At 36.5% G+C, this 17221-nt stretch overlaps 2 protein-coding genes across 2 annotated transcripts; one reads left to right on the top strand and one right to left on the bottom strand.

Moving 5' to 3' along the window:
• Nucleotides 1-309: 309 nt before the first annotated feature.
• On the bottom strand, nt 310-10559 carry LOC101296122. Its single transcript, XM_004303328.1, has 20 exons — nt 10500-10559; nt 10333-10405; nt 10001-10123; nt 9280-9449; nt 8697-8846; nt 7810-7953; nt 6737-6797; nt 6043-6356; nt 5237-5368; nt 4716-4835; nt 4450-4536; nt 4161-4283; nt 3842-3962; nt 3614-3739; nt 2992-3126; nt 2417-2568; nt 2156-2296; nt 1058-1378; nt 780-907; nt 310-687 (listed from the first exon to the last, which is right to left on the bottom strand). The coding sequence occupies exons 1-19, from the start codon at nt 10557-10559 to the stop codon at nt 812-814; spliced, it is 2649 nt and encodes an 882-aa protein (XP_004303376.1). The 3' UTR covers nt 310-687; nt 780-811.
• Nucleotides 10560-11184: 625 nt separating this feature from the next.
• LOC101303055 (mediator of RNA polymerase II transcription subunit 27-like) lies at nt 11185-16255 on the top strand. The gene is made up of 8 exons (XM_004305537.1): nt 11185-11458; nt 11542-11707; nt 12127-12586; nt 14839-14898; nt 14979-15047; nt 15149-15192; nt 15266-15435; nt 16029-16255. The coding sequence occupies exons 1-7, from the start codon at nt 11185-11187 to the stop codon at nt 15417-15419; spliced, it is 1227 nt and encodes a 408-aa protein (XP_004305585.1). The 3' UTR covers nt 15420-15435; nt 16029-16255.
• The last annotated feature ends 966 nt before the right edge of the window (nt 16256-17221 follow it).

Genomic DNA, 17221 nt, shown 5'->3' with positions numbered 1-17221 from the left:
TTAAATTCGAATTTTGTCTAAACACAGTTATTTCGAGTGATTTACCCAAGAGTCAACTTTGTTTTCGAAGTTGCTTTAACGTTGATCGTACTCAACATTTTGATTGTAGCAGTAAAGATTCCCAAGTCATTCTGCGTTTGTTAGCAGTTGAACTGAACACCATTTTGTTCGCTCATTCTTGGCAAACCACACATCAGAGGGGGAGGGAGTAGAGGTTGGGACATCCACCACTACTTCGTTGAAGAGGAACGCATAAATACTAGATCCTGATGCTAGTCGGCAATACTGATATCTACTGATAGATTGGTATTTCTGATAAATTTATTTTGTTACCTTTGGAATCAAATTAGAGCTAAATTAAAACAAAACTGATACAAAATGTTCAAAAGCTCCAAGGGGGAGATTTTGGAGAGGTATTAGTCTGATTCAAGCTATTCCTACTACAAAATTTGACACCCACCATAACTGTACCGAGATTTGAAACTCTAGTTTAGCCTGGGACCCCCAAAATATGCTAGGTGTATGCTGTTCTCCCAGTTGTGTGAAAGACAAATGCATCATGGTGACATGCACCCATTCCGTACCTTCAACTTAGCTAAGCTGAATCATTGACGCAGATTGGAAAAACCAAAACCACTCTCCAACTACACCCAGGAGGATATTTACCAGCTGTTCTCTTCCAATTTCCTAATCATTGGATCCCAAAATGAATTAATTAAACAAAATGACTTTCAACAAGCATGTGAAAATTGAGGGCAGTTATGAAATAGAAGACTCACAGGTAGGTACTTAGGGTTAGAGGGACATCCTTCTAGACTGATTGTGCACTAGTGACGTTCTTTAGTCTATCATGTGCGCATTTCACTTGGTGCTTTTCTTGGATGGTCATGCTGATTTCCTCCGAGGACTGCACAAACAGATATTTAAGATATCAAGACAACAATTTGGAATTGGGTCCCATCATCTCTGTGTCCAACATGTACATAAATTTGAGCACATCACATTTAAATAAGATTATTCAAGCATGTAGGTTATGTCAAGGGTGGAAACTCAATACCTGTATAGAGATGATGCTTTGCAAAATATAGTCAATCTCTGCCTTGAACGAAGACATGATTCGCCCAATTTTTTCATCGTTATGCAACAACAGAAGAACCGACACGATCACTTCTACCCTGCTTGAAATGTCTGTTTCATAGTGGGTATGATCACAAGGTAAAATTGACAAACTTTCGTTTATCCATGACCCCAACATCTTCAACACGATACCCAGAAGTTTGTGACTTTTAACAAATAAGAAAAAGCAAGGAACAAGATAATAAAAATATGCACTAAAAAAACTGGAACCAGAGGCCTTCTCATCATCATCAGCAATGCACTGCATCAGAAGGTAAAAATTGAAAGAATTATGACCACAACAAGGCAAAGGACCTAATGTTATATAGAGAGTAGAAGTATGCATGCTGGCACAACATGTAGCATGTCACATACAAAAACATAAAGAAATAAGTCGGCACCACATGGTGCAATAAAAATATATATCACCAAATCGACAACAATTTAATAACAGTTATGCATGTCATCTTAAGTTTCCTTCAGCGCTAGTCTTTGGGTTTCACTGTTGTCCTAGTTTAGTGAGAGTTCAGTTCCTGCTGTCTTTTCAGATGAGATTGCTGTGGTTTATATATGGTTTGTCTTGATATCTTTTTAGAACCTACAACATAAATCCTTGATTCTGTTTTCTGGGTAGTTAGGACAATTTTTCTCCCACTGGTGGACATCTGGTTCTGAGTTGTACAATTTCATTTTATCAAGAGCGTCTTGTTTCTTATCACAATAAAGAAATAAATTATATGATAATGAAACTAAATTCAACTATTTACCCTAGCTTGAATCTGCAAGAAACTTGAACAAAGGAGAGAAAAGAAAGATACCATTAACATATTCTTTTTCTAAGTAATGAGTCATCTATGTGCATGCTTGCTTTCATGGAAGTGTGATGCAGATGGAGCGTTTGATGAGACAGCAAATAATAAGAGAATCAATAATATTTGCAACCATTTAAGTGACGCAAACCAAGTTTTAATACAAATGAACAAATTTTGTTTCTTTTATGGGCAGGGAGTGTACATTTAATAAAAAAAAGAAAACTTACATGCACAATGTCAATAAGATATCGCGGAAGGATTTCGACTAAGCTTACAAAAGCTTGTTCAGAAATTATTGTCTCTTCAGAGTCCAGTGCAATAAGCATCCTAAGCATAGCACAGACATTGTCCAGAGGAAGGGTTTGCGACTGAAGCATAAATACAAACCAGATCAACAAGAAAAGCATATCTTTGAACAAACTGTCAACCAGAGTCAACAATGAGAAATAATAAACCAAGGATATTGATAAAAAATTTAACCAACTCACCAGTTGATCTAGTACCATCTTTTCTAGTAGTTTAAAAACAAGAGAACTATCACCCATCTGTGACAGGCATGAGCAAACAATGCTGGTGATTGATTTAAAAGTCCCCTGATTTGAGATATTCACATCTTTCTCTTTAACAACATTAACATTTTCTGCAAAGATAAAGCCAGTACAGGTTTAGAACCAACTAGTTTTTCCATTCATCTGGCATATAATAAATGATAGGGTAAATAAAATTAAGGCATCAGTTATTTTAACAACAAAAAATCAGAGTTCAAACATTAAGGCATCAGTTATTTTCACAACCAAAAAATCACAATTCAAAACCATACACAAGTTCAAAATTCCCTCTCCAAATCTTAGAGCAACACATGCATGACATACTTGTTCTGAAGCAGTACTCTAAATGGTTATCATTGTCTTACATATACAATTTACCTGGTATATTGCCAAATAAGCATATTGCTAATAGATAATTGAAAATAGTGAGAGATGAAAGCTGTAAAAATAGACTGGTGTGTGCTGATCATATGCATAACAGAAATAGGAGAAAGAAGAACCTCTATTAGAGGTACCTGGGAGAACTCTGAATCGAGACAGCAAAGTGATGAAGAAACTAATGTGATCCGCAATTTGAATATGCCCAGATTTATAAGCTGAATGCAGGATCTCTATGACTCGAATCACTACAAACTGTTCCAGTTCTGGACCTGTGATGGATAGGTGAGAAAGAATGATTACAAAAAAGTACTCCAATATTGCAAGTGCCTCTGTAGTTCAACAGTGTTGATATATTCCCGGAAAGCATAAAAGAGAACAGCTACAATTCCTCCATAGTTTTAGCATACAAGACAATTACACTTCAATGCGTGACCGTATTTTACATACTATACTTTCACCAAATATCATACATGATAAACTAACAATAGCATCAAGACTTGAAAGACACATCACTGTTTCCAATTGAAAGGAAGGAAATTATACTCAATCTGCCATGAAAGATCCACCAAATTGATGAAGAAAGATTTTCAAATATGGTGTGTTACTTTTGCATTAGATTTTCAAAAAGAAAGTTATCTTTCAAACTCATATATTAAAGCGGAGAGGGTTTTTCCTGCTTCTTGCTGTAAGGATAGCTCTACCGCATGAGAATACCGAACTTCAAATAAATAAAACCGAGGAAAATGAAAAACTTACATAGGCAACAATAAGCTATTGACCTCAACGTATGCAAATCCAAATTAGAGATATAACGAAGGCAACAAAGAGAGAGCTCCTGAGATTCTCTGGGCAGCTTTACAAAGGGACCATATATTATATTTCCTACAAGAACAAAAAGAGTACCATAAGAGGCTAATTGTAAGCAAATGGATAATTAATCATTAAAAGCAAGTTCTGTGTGTGTCAATTGAATGGTTTCTTTACCATCATCTTGATATATGCAGAAAAATCCTTGCAGTGAGAATTGCATGTTGTCATATTCCAAAGCAAATGAATAGTTCATGAAAGCACGCTGTCCCAGGCGAAGTAAAAGGTGTAACACAACCTGCAAAAGCATTTATTTCAGAGCAGGACTTTTTTGGCCGGGATGCATAATAAAGGTGATACTGGGATCAGGTCAAGACATACAGATATATGATGCAAACAAAATGGGATAATAAGATAAAGCAGTTAACATTGTCAAAATTCGATTTCTAGTTTCAAACCGCTTAAATGCTATTCTTTCACAAGGTTAAATAATCACCTGGGAATGGGACGTGTTTTTATCACCCAGCAGGATTAGCAACATGGGAAGCTCTCTTATCCAGGCAATCTGAAAGTTTAATATCTCGGGATCCCTGGGATCCAGGTACAGCAAGCCTTGTCTCTATGGTTTGTAAGAAAAAGAAATATCAAAATTGATTTCAAAGGAGAAATGAGATGCAGAGAAGAGAATACAACTCAAATTTTATTTTTTTTGGTGCATTAAAATTCTATCTGATATACTAAGAACAAGCTTGAAGAAATTCAAGGAAATGGTATAGAAAGCTTACAGGAACAACCATCTCCTCCATTGTGGAAAGACAAGCCAATTTTAAAGACGACACAGGATTGCAGTCCTTGAATGCGTTAGTAAAAGCCTGCAACCAAGGACGATTCGTTAAAACCATTTCAAACTTTTCATCATTGTAACAAGTTTACGACTTAGGAAACCCTAATTGTGTGAGACCAAAATCTAAGATCAAAACACAATCGAAGTAAACAAAATTGTGAAGAAAAGAATCCATTTGACATATAGCCTAATGAGAAGACAGGACACCTGAAGAAGACGAGACTTCCAGTCATTTGGCACTTGCGAGACAAGTTTCGGAACAAAAGGAAGAAGCGAAATTAAATGCTTCTCCTGGATTGCTTTACCAGAGCGTCTGTCACTACAGATCTGCAAAAAAATTCGCAATTATTTAAAAGGAGCCATTTAGAGTTATACCAATAGAATAACTTAATAACAAATCAGTGCAGCGAGAGAACTCGTTTTACCTTGCTGTCTACCAGATAAACTAATTATACTCTAGGCATCTTTTTTAAATCAAACTATTGAAGCGAAATTGTACAACAATAATTTACTTTGAACTTGGATCTTGAAAATAACCATCTACCAATCGCATTACTATATCAAACACTATTACGTTCTTTTTGTTAGGAAAATTAGACAAGGATCAGTGCAACAAGAATACTACCTGATTATTACACATAATCAGTATCTGTATAATGAAAGGACCTAACTTCCCAAGAGCATGGAACTTTATGATTAATATCAAATATTACAGAGCAAGATCAAACCTTTCCAAGCAGAGCATTCTCTAGAAATTCTAAAAATTTCTCCAACAGAATACCAGGAGGGCAGATCCATTTGCCTAAGTGCAGAAATATTTCTGTCATCACACTGTCCAGGACAAAATATTTAACATCATCCTGCCAATAAGAGATAGAAAAAAAAAAAATTGATTTAAATCACAAAAGAGAAAGAACAATCGATAAATATCTAGTAAAGAGAAACAGAGATTCCTCACGAGAAGGGAAATGCGCTAGAGAGAAGAATGTTAAAGCAAAAATCCTGTAACATTCTTCCTATAACTAGGTTTCAAGAAAAGGAGAGCTGCCAAAGTGCTGGGCAAATATAATACTCCCACAGCATAATACAAGACTTCTGAAAACATGCTACAACCTTCGACTAAAACCTCAACATGAACTGAATAGTAACAGGAATCAAACATAGAAACAGAAATTGCAAGAGGTACAACAAATAACTCAGATGAATTTAAATGTACATATGTCAAACAGAGAATGTGCCATGCCACCAGTATTAATTTTTTAAAGGCGGATGTTAATGAGGATGATAAAATACAGCTCTATAGTTAAATATATCTCAACATACCCATTTTGAATTAGATAGCAGAAATAACAATTAGGAAAATCTTTATAGCTGAGCACAGAATATAATGAGGATATTATAGATTTTCACACCATTAAAAACAAGATCGTCAACACTTTGTCATACAACAGATTCAAAAGAAAGTGACACAACAAACCAAGAGACTCTTAGCAGCGGGTTAAACGATGAGTTTTAAAAATTACTTATTGTTTACCTTCTCAGAAAGTTGATTTCTCATGTTCAGGGGAAACAGAACAAGTAACTTCTTCATCAACATTATGGAGATAGTCCCACCCAACATAGCCACATCAAGCTCCCCATGAGAAGGTCGTGATTCCGACATACCCTCATCAGTCATATAAACAAAGAATTGGACTGCATGCTTTATACTGTGAAGTATCGACAACATACAATCATATGATTGCACATCAAGATGAGAACCAGTCTGTACTGCAGGAATAAAATCTTGGAAACAATTGACTAGAACTGGCACCAAGTCTTTTAGTTTTGGGATGATGATAGAAAACCCTACAAAAAGAAAGAGAGAGGATGATAGGACAATAGAAGGTAAACAGAACACATATGAAATAAAAGGGAAGTGGATTGTTGATTGCCTTGTCCCACAAATTGAACTTACTAAAAATATGTAAGGACTAAACAACAAGCTGATAGATATTAATGTCACAGTGAACTGTGCTATTCACCTTGTGAGAACAGTACCCAATGCAAGGCATCAGAAACTAAGGAAATCAGAGTTGCATACTGTGAGACTAATAAGATCATAGAAATAAAGCACTCTTATGTGAAAGATTTGGCATGTGTATTGATTTATATACTAGAGAAAGATATCATCGGCACAACATTATCAATAACACTATAGATATACAAGGCACAAGAGTTTGACATACCAGCAGATTCTGCAGGCACATGAGGCTCAAAACCATGCAGCATCCCTTCTACAGCATCACTCTACAAAGTAAATAGTCAGGTATTACTTTACTAGAAAGCCATTTGCATAACAAAGGAAACAATTGTAAGCACAATTCAAAGACCCTTTCCCAATGCAAATTATTCATCCAGCTTTAGAACTCTGATATGAAAACAGCATTTATAAAGCATGACATACACATAGTGAGTATAAAAGACAATTTCAGAACTCTCACCTGTGTCTTTGTATTTCCACATATGTCATACGAATTTGTTTTTGACATGTTTAAACAATTTTGATTTATTGTTTTAAAAATCTCATTTATTATGGCATCATGTCTTGAACAAGATCAACACCTTTTAAAAATATGACTAGATAATGATTTCCCTGAAAAATTGGATGCGTACCTACCAGTCCTTCAATTTTAGATAAGGCATTAACCTATTTTTCTGGTCAATTAAGTACTACCTTTACAAAAAAAAAGTTTCTATCTCGTTAAACCATTTTTAAATGCATTCAAAAGTAACACATTAAGACTCGTACAATTTATGGGCATGATCCAGGTGCACGTATATTTAAATGTCATGACAGTCAAATTAATAATTTTTAAACAAGTTATATTGGAAGGGCCTCAGGTCCAATTTAATCTATCCCATGTTTAACATCTCAGCCAACACTCCTTCACCTAAACCCTAAATACAAGGGAGCAATTGGTGCAATCATTGTTACAAGCATAAAGCTTCCCCACTTCTCATAACAGGCAGACATAACACAAAGTAAAGTATCAATAGATATAGAATTCATTGGAGAAAATTTTGTAGGATGACTATCAACGATGGTGAGGATAGCAAATCAGCAATACTACTAACAAGTAACAAGTAACAACAAAGCATAGCAGCAGTAATTTCAGAAATAACATGGAATGAAGATATGCCAACATACAAGACAACAAACGGTACATGAAACACACAACTTACAAACACAAAAAACATCACGTGTATTATTTATTGACCAAAGACAAGTAGCATTCAGAATTGGAGAGCTAAAAAGTACCTGTTTACATGAGCCAACTTCTTTCTTGTTACATGGAAGCAGTAACAAGCATCGCTCCAACCCAGAAAGAGCAGTCTTCAGCTTGCTCTTGTCCTCTAAAAAGAACTGGTTCTTTCGCAAAATATCCTCAAAGTTTTGAAGAATCTGTCAATAAGCAAGCAAAAAGACAAAAAGTTTCAATAGTCATCGCACAAGAGAGTTGTGACAAATAGTTATTTCAGTTAATCTCGAACTTTAGATCGAATAGCAGCCAGAATAAGAGTTAAAGCATGTAGACTGTAGTGACTAAAAACACAGGGAAAATAAAGAAAGAAACATAGAGGAAATAAATAAATCATGTGAAGAAAGAATCGAGGAATGCCAAATATTATTATTTCAATATGTGACACCAATTCTACCTTCAATGAAGACCTAATTACCTACGTCTATAATCAAAATCCAGTGACCTAATCTCATGGAGCAAACAAGAGCACATGAAACCTAAGGAGAAATGACCAGGAATTAGAAACGGACGTCATAACACCAGACCTTGAAAAAACTGAATATCTTTACAATAAGGCTTCATTCTGCAACACCTTACATATAGTATTGAACCACAAAAGTTGCACTATTTATTTCTGTTAATAAAGCAGGAGATGGTGTGCTTACTGTGCTATTTCAATACATGATGATCTAAACAAAATCATTATCACAGGTAAGAATATACCAAATTTTCATCCTATGAGAACAATATATAAGCATGAGAGCGACAACACATTTAACATTTTACAGTCAATAACCAAAACACGAGCAGTAATTATCAAATTGCTTTTTTTTCCAAATGACACATCCAGCGAATATCTAATAAAAGCATTACGCTAAACATTTCACAGCAGAATCATACATACCTTTTCAGCATACAAGAAAAAGGAAGGTGGATAATACTGGATAACAAGCTCCAAAAATTTGAAAGCCATCAGTCGAACATCAATTGCTAAATTTGTCATTGAGTTAAATATATAGGCCATCATCAAGGAAACAAAAAGCTCTTGATTATCCTGAACAAGAAAAAAAGAAACAAAAAGTGTCACACTAAATTCAACGACCACAAAAAGTTAATACTCACAAATCTAACGATCAAGTGATGATGACAAATGAAAAGACATCCATATGTGCTACGAAAGGAGCTGCATATGTTTTGAGCTACTAAGTTGTTGTTTACAGTATGAAGAATCATAACGATAAGAAAATAAAAAATAAGCCTCATATAAAAAAATATATATATCTTTAAGGTAGAATTCTAACCACATGTCATACATGGCAATAATTGGATAAAACTTTATCAAGAGTTGATTAAGATATATTTTGACACGGTTAAGAGAAAATAGCATAACAAATCATCCAAAGTTTCGCAGTTGGGAACAATGAAATATAAGCACCATTTGTTCACATTTATACATTTTATGCGAAACTAGAAAACCATAAAAGTACCTCCTTAAAACCAGGGAAAATCACCAACTTGAAAAGTTGATACAGCGTTTCTCGAACAAGTCTATCATCATCACCAATGCGTTCACGCAGTTTTTCAATAACGGTGTACTTATGCAACCTCAGCTCTTCTGGATGCTTAAGGAATAAATCCTTGATACCCAACAATGCATCTACAGAAAGATTAGAATGTTAGGATCTCAAGTAGATACACTAGAAGAAACATGTGGCAGACATACTTCCTCAAGACATAAGTATTGGAACGAAAGTAACTTGTTGAAATTCAACACACTAAATACCAAATGAATGTGCATAATAATATGATCACCAATCTAGATGCCTTAATGATCCAAGAAAGAGGTTGCAGTCATAGATTCATATCTATGATCAATATCCAAAGACTGCAAAGAGAATGACTCCCAAAAGTAGAGAAAACCTTAACTACCAGAATTAGACATATACCAGTGTTAATGATATGCATCAATTAGTCCTTTTTCTTAGTATGCCGAGAAGAAAAAACTCAATTGAAACTCATGCTGTACATTAACACTGTTGGTTTCTTAACCTTACTTTATTAAGTAGATATTCCCTTGTTGATTCCAAGTGACAGTTATCAAGCAACTGTCGAAGTCTACTTCTTGCACTTTTCGAATGAAGGAGCATATTTTACAATGTACCGTTAATGTTTTACATCAAATGAAATCTTTAACTAATAAAAAAATACCTTTACGGACTTTTGAATTGTAATGAGATGTCTGTTGAAGAAGTTCTTTCAATGTCAAGCCTTTCTTGTTTACTGCTAATCCTGCCTTCTCTGATGCCACACTCTGCTCGGGGAGAACAATTGCTGATCATAATCACCCATATTTAATACGTATCCCAGATACTAGTCCAATACAAGAATTTGAAGTAAAGATTTAGGAGCAACATGGATATATATATCTATCAAACTTTCAAGTAGACAAGACAACGGCCAAAATTTCAGCCTTACTCCCTCTGGATTAAGTTCAACGAACAATGGCTCTATATGTAATCCAAAGACGGATATGTAATTACCTTTTGATTTAATTTCAGTATTTGTAGCATTCTGTGCTGGTGGCAATTTTCTGCCAATCTTTCGCTTTATTTTCTGCAAAAAAAATAAAACAAAACACATAATAACATAGGATTCTAATGTTCTTTCAGTGCATTATAAACTTGGATCAACAAACAGTGTTCATTACTTTGAAGTCGATGCCGCCGCGCTTCTGCTGCTTCTTTGACGGATTCTTAGAGCGTGCCATTTTTTCTCTACAGCTCACACAACAAAAAAACCAATAAAAAGTAGCCAAAAACGTCTATGCTAAAAAAAATATTTACTACCCAGAACTCCCAGAATCAAATTAACACCATACAAAAAATAATCAAATAAACCAATCCAATCCCTCAAAAAACAACACAAATTCCCAGAAAAAGTAGACACAATAGACAGCTTGAATTTCAAAGAAACTCATTAAAAAAATTATTTTTTATTTTAAAAAAAACCCAACTTAAAAGAAGGAGAAGATAGCCAAACCCATATCAGTATGGGATAGCGAAGCAGAAAGGAAAAAATCAAACAGTATAAAGTTCAAACCTGGAAGTGAAGCTCTGCTTTTGCTGTGGAGAAGAACCACCGTAAAAGAGAGAAGAAGAAGAAGAAGCTCTTCTTGCTCCAGTTATGAATTTAATTTAGGTTTACGGATTATTTAAATCGGCACCGTCCATAACATCTGACGGCTGTTGTTAAAAGGTATTAGCGTACATATACTTAAGCGGCACCGGGTTTCGCATACGGGTCGGGTCATCCGGGTCGCCCATGGTTTTTCTATATGGACAAATCAAAAGAGTGCGACTTTGATTTGATCGACCTCTCTCTCGGTTCAGACGATGCAACAACAGCCACCGCCGCAGACGACGACTACTCCGCCGCCACCTTCGGTAGGGTCCACATCGGCGGAGGCACCGCCGAAGCAGGTGGCTTTGGCGATGGACCGCCTCGGCCAAGCCGGCCGCCTCATCGCCGACATCAGGCTCGGCGCCGACCGCCTTCTGGAAGCGATGTTCGTGGCGGCGCAGCCTCACCAGAGCACGAAGCCGCTCCACTTGTTCCTCAACGAAGACGCCTCCATGCGCCAGCACCTCCAGGACCTCCGCTCCATAGGTACCTTACCTCTTTTTCTTTTTCTCTCTCTTAGGGTTCCGATGAGCTAGGGTTTGAAAATGTGAGGGTTGAATATTTGGTAGGAAGGCAGCTGGAAGAGTCTGGAGTGTTGAACGATGCTCTCCGGTCGCGAAGTAATTCGTGGGGATTGCACATGCCCTTGGTTTGTCCCGACGGCGCCGTCGTCGCTTATGCTTGGAAACGCCAGCTGGCTGGCCAGGCCGGTGCTTCTGCGGTGGACAGGACCAGGTTCGTCTCATTTCTGATAAAATTCAATTTCTTCCTTGTGCACATTGTCAAATACAAAAGCAGTTCGGATTTATAGTCTTACAGCTAGTTCCTGAGAAGAGGAAATTGTTATAGATTATGATGAATTTTCGTTCCGAAAAAGTGTTGTTTTAGTGAGTTTAGAATTCATCTTCTCCCTTGGTCCTTGAAAAGAGAAAATAGTTATTGGTTTTGATGATTTTTCAGCCTTCCGAAGAAAATGAGGTTTTAGTAAGTAGAGTGTTTTACTTGGCATTAAGCTATCGATGATAATATGCCATCTGGTTTATTGATTCGTAGATACCAACTGACTAGTATCTTCATTCGGTTTTTGTTTTTTGTTTTGATTGGATCGAAGTATTGGACTAAGAAGGCATTTACTGAATGATGCGAATGTTTAGGTTAGCGCTCAAGGCCTTCTCTGATCAGAAAAGAAGATTTTTTCCTCACCTGGATGATGGATTGGACGGTCAGAGCGATGAACCACTTTCAAAGAAACCGTGTGTTTCGCCATCATCGTCTACACACAATCAAGAAGAACTACTAGATTGCAAAACACTGTCGGAGATTTTAATGAGCTTGGAAAAGAAGGTGCCTAACTTGAAAATTTTCACCTATGAACGGTTGGATTGGTTAAAAAGAGCCTCTTCACTGCCAGCAAATGAGAGTCCACTGGAGACAGTAAAGGACCATAATTTTCATAGTTCAAGCAAGTTACGATCAACTTCATTGGTTGATGTTGCCACAGATAAGGTTGCTGTCATCGAGTTGTTGTTTCCTTCTGTCTTCAGAGCTGTAGTATCATTGCATCCTGCTGGTTCTATTGACCCAGATGCAGTAGCTTTCTTTTCTCCAGAAGAGGTAATTTATGCTACCTGCATGCATATTATTCCTTGATCATAGGATTCACTTTTCATATTGTTTGATCTGTTTCAGTTGTTGTCTTGTGCTTAAGTAGTGTTCCAGATCCTATGTATATGAGCATGACTTGACATGCATACGCGTGTAGGTTCTAACCATAGGTCTTAACATCTTCATATCCAGTACAAATAGTATAAAACCGGAATTACTACAATCCCTTTCAGAAAAGGGGGGGTTAACTAACGAAAGTCTAGAATTGATAGTGACTGTCAGGATCAAAATAAGACAAAACTCATAAATTCTGCTTCTTGTTAAAGTAATAATTTTTATTGGTTTATCCTTATTTTCAAAAGTTTAATCTATTAGATGTCAGCCAACATTTATTTTATACTCCAACCAACCTTACATGTGGGTCTCTAATAGCTACCACTTGATAGAATAGAAACATGTGAGTCTCTCATGCACTATCTACAGCTGGTTTATAAAAGAAATATCTGCTTTGAAGACCCACGACTACAGCCCATTAGTTGCAGATTCTAGTTGAGTCTCAGGGTAAGTATAATGTCTTTAAGTTAACCAAGGGCCTCTTGTGTTACGAGTCATTTTGTGAGTCTGTCTAAGGAGATGCTCTCTAAAGCCTCTGAAATATGGCTTTCTCTTGTGAGGAAATACAGATTCAAACAGATGAAAATTAGCGTTGTTGAGCATTTGACATCTTGTTATATCCTCTCCTGCTTCGTTGTCGCAATCTTCTACTCCATTCATTGTTTGCGAGAGCAATAAGAAGACCATTGGTCAGGTGTTTACAACAAGTAGCTCCTTGGAAAAAGTACTTGCTGGTTTGCATAGAAAAAACAGGGCTGGAGAAGGGACATATGTTAACAACAACTGTCTAGGCATGAAATAAAAGAGTTCCAAAAAAGGGAACACTACACCTACAGTATCTGAGGCAAAATCAGGTAGCAACTACCGTCTCTGAACAAGAAAAAAGGAACAAGAGGTAACAATGAGGGGCAACATTGTCTGGTTTTCCTTGTTTTCTCACTATGCAGAAGGAATCCAAAGAGCATGATTGACACAGGTGCAACAATTGTTAAGTGCGTCTTCAATGTAATATATCCATTGTGTTCCAAGGTTATAGACAATGGAATTGCTGTATTGTTATTTTTGAGCTGATCACTCTAAATCACAGTCGACTCCTTGCTGGATGGCGTTTGGTTATTGATAAATAGGCATGTCAAAGTCTGTCGACGTTGAATCTTAAGTATCAATTGGAGAATCGATTACTGTGAAAAGTGATGTTTTGCAGTACTCTCCTGGATGCCTGAGACGAAGCCCATTGGCCTAGCTCTACAATTAAGTCCATTTTGGTCCACTGAGAAGTATCTATTTAAGAGACCAAGCCAGTAAACTGAATAAACAGATAAAAGAACAGTTAGTCTATGATAATATTAAATTTTAGCTGTGAAGAGTCTGTTTGAATTGGAGGGTACATACTAGTCTTTAAGTTCTTTGAGGACCTCATCTCTCTTATGTCTGCCCAAGGAGTTTTTGAAGCCTTGAAATATGGCTTCTTCTTTAAAGGAAAATCCCTATATTATCTATTTCCATGAGGTTTAGTAGATTACAGTAGCTAAAAACATTGTTAGTTTCCGAAAGCGTTATTTCTTAGAATTTCCATTGTTCTAGGTTCTTCTGTAACCATACTCAGCCCCATGCTTGCGTTGTCCTACATTAGTCTCTTCATCATTTAGTTCATTATATAAATTCAACTTATTTGGGAGACTTTGCAATTGCAGGTATTCAAAGTTCGGATCTCCTGCTATCATCTGACATATTTTTGAAAGTAGAGACATTAGCTTGATGTGTTGTATTATTCTTCTTTTATACTATGTAGCTGTTATGGGATATAGTCCAAAAGGAAAGTGTAAGAAGTCAGCTAATGAATCCTGATTTAATTGAGCAACCTTGCTACCGCTAATTACATAAATTACTACAACATACTGAGCACAATTTGCTGCTTGGTCAGCCCTAATACAGGCCCAATTTGTTGCTACATTAGATAGTGTATTGTTCTACTCTAAACCCTTAACAAGCCCTTAGATTTTCACTAGATTTCAGATAACGTGCAACTTTGTTGCTCCACACTTCATATGGATATTCCCTTCTTTATTCTAGTTTTTCCCCCCTTTAATCTCAAAGATAATTTGCATTGCCCTGATGTTCATGTTCCTCATTTCATTCTTGAACAGGGAGGCAGTTACATTCATGCAAGAGGTTTTTCAGTTTATCATGTGTTCAAACATATCACGGTATAAGCTTTACTTTCCGTTTGAAGATTTTTCATATGCAACTTAGCCTCGGTTTGAATACTCATCAATTATTTTTGCAGGAACATGCTGGTTTGGCCTTGCAGTATTTTCTTGGAGTTCAAGCGGAAACAGCTCTATATTCCCTTTTGGTTAGTCTCTATCATGTGCATGTTAACTCCACTGAATTAACTAATTTGCCTGGGGGAAGAATCTACACAATTATGTCTAACTTTCTATATGTATTTTATAGCTCTGGATCTGCAGCTATCAAACTCTATTTACAAAAGTTTGCAGGTATAACCATCTCCTTTAGTTTGAATTTTTTTTAGTGGTTTTGGAGTTACTAATGTCTTTCTATTGTGCACAGTAAGTGTGAACGACTGCTATCTATGGACCGACAATCAGCTTTATTGTTGCCTCCAGTTAATCGTCCTTACCGGCAGTTCTCCACATCAAATATATCCTCCGGTTTAAATCTTACCGAGACTTACCATGTAGGTTGTTTTACAGAGGAAAGGTGATCTCTACAACTGACAGGTAAACTTTCCATCATCATACATAGCGGATTGGAAAGCCAGATGATAATTCGTCATTTAAAGTGCTTCCACCTGAATTTTGAATGTTACTCTGCTATAGTGCTATATGGGAATGTAAAGATTGATCATAAAATCAATCAGTTTAGACTTTTACTGAAAGTTGAGGTTTCTCTTTGAATACTACTATTGGTCTGAATCTGAGACTCCACTCTTATCTCTCTTTCTGGGTTCCTGATAGGCTGATACAGTTTCAACTAATATCTGAATTGTGGTAGATTGTTAGTGTTGCCCGTTATGATCTGTGCCTATCCAGATGGGCGGGTAAAGATGTCAAGTGTTATCAAGTATCACAATTTTTGAACTTTTGACATGTCCGAAAAAAAGAAACTATGTAATTGTTGGAAACAGAATATGATAAGAAAGATATACAATAACTGGTCAGAAATCATACTTTTTTGAACATTTCTTGTTAACTGAATGGCTCCGCTTCCTCTCTTTTCTTTTTCCTTTTACTCTTGTTAGTTTGTTGCAAGTTTGTTGTACATAGTTTTGTGTTTTTGTTTTATGCTAACAAAGTGTTTTCATTTTATTCAGGTTACATTTTTAGGTGGGCATGAGTTCTGCCAGAGGAGGTAGCATGTTTTGGTGTTTTAACTAGCTTTGACTTATAGGCAGAATAACCATAGATTTTGGAAAATTCATGTATTTGATCATATTTTGAACACTAGTAGGTTTGTAATTGTGACTTATGATTCTGTTGTATTTTGGCATTAGAAATCAACATGTAAAATTAGTCCCTATATAGTTCTTAAGAATATTATCATCACGATTAGTCCCTACTTGGCCTTTGTTCTTTCTTTGCTTCATTTTCGAGTCCCTTTTTTGCTTTCCTTTGGTTTAGCTTGTTTTTGTTTCGTAGTTTCTTTGACTGGTTTTGCCCTCTCTTTTTTGGTTTAATACACTCGTTTATTTACCAGGAAAAAAAATGATAACCGGATGCTATTCGAAGAGAACAATCATGCGTTCTTAAAATTGAGATAGGTCCAGATAGGGATTCCGATAATTTCATTCCCCACAAAAGCACTGATGCCATCCTCATTCATCAATTCCCTTCGGTCTCATTCCAAGTATCACTTTCGATTCCTATCCATCTCACCAATCAAACAGCACCTCAGAAAGAACCAATTACAAATGCAAATTGACATCTTCTACACATCTCTTAATAGTGATATACACAGGTTCATGTTTAATGCTGCTAGCTTCTCAAATTATTTAGCATCAATAGGCAATGATCTGATTGCCATAAAGGCCGTTTCCAGCTTTAGAATAAGACCAAAACAGAACAAGACACACTTGTGACTTGCCCATCTGTGAGCAAAGGAAACTGTCATGAGTCATCACTATGCAGCAACATCACTGTCATATCACATAACACCTTCACACCTGCCTTGATTGATCACAAGCACTAATAATGCTCACCACTCTTTGGCTCAGTGGCCTGCACGTTGAAGGACCCCTCACACATGTCATCTTCCTCAAATGTTAGGGACTGATTGACCCCAAGGTTTCAAATCTGATTTGATCAAAACACAAAGAATGCAGCATAATTGCATATGCTGGTGTGAGTGTACCCTTGCCTCATAACACCCCCACCTACCATATGAGAAATCTAAATCGACTCGCACACAGGAGCCCACAAACATGAAGAACAGCTTGAGCCCTTGAGGGGGTCCTTCTGTTCTGTCTATGCAAGGTAGAAAGAGTTAGAACTAAGATGGATGAGGTTG

The sequence above is a fragment of the Fragaria vesca genome, linkage group LG6 (genome assembly GCF_000184155.1).
Source record: "Fragaria vesca subsp. vesca linkage group LG6, FraVesHawaii_1.0, whole genome shotgun sequence".
NCBI classification, from domain to species: domain Eukaryota; kingdom Viridiplantae; phylum Streptophyta; class Magnoliopsida; order Rosales; family Rosaceae; genus Fragaria; species Fragaria vesca.
This window is presented reverse-complemented; position numbering and strand designations above follow the sequence as displayed.

Bases quoted from the DNA above. Each gene is read 5' to 3' on its own strand.
- LOC101296122 (XM_004303328.1), bottom strand. From the start codon at position 10,559: ATGGCACGCTCTAAGAATCCGTCAAAGAAGCAGCAGAAGCGCGGCGGC. The intron at 4,537-4,715 runs GTGTCCTGTCTT...CCTTGGTTGCAG, and splicing joins GGAAGTCTCGTCTTCTTCAG to GCTTTTACTAACGCATTCAA. The intron at 3,127-3,613 runs GTAAGTTTTTCA...TATCCATCACAG, and splicing joins AATAGCTTATTGTTGCCTAT to GTCCAGAACTGGAACAGTTT.
- LOC101303055 (XM_004305537.1), top strand. From the start codon at position 11,185: ATGCAACAACAGCCACCGCCGCAGACGACGACTACTCCGCCGCCACCT. The intron at 12,587-14,838 runs GTAATTTATGCT...ATTCTTGAACAG, and splicing joins CTTTCTTTTCTCCAGAAGAG to GGAGGCAGTTACATTCATGC. The intron at 15,048-15,148 runs GTTAGTCTCTAT...TGTATTTTATAG, and splicing joins CAGCTCTATATTCCCTTTTG to CTCTGGATCTGCAGCTATCA.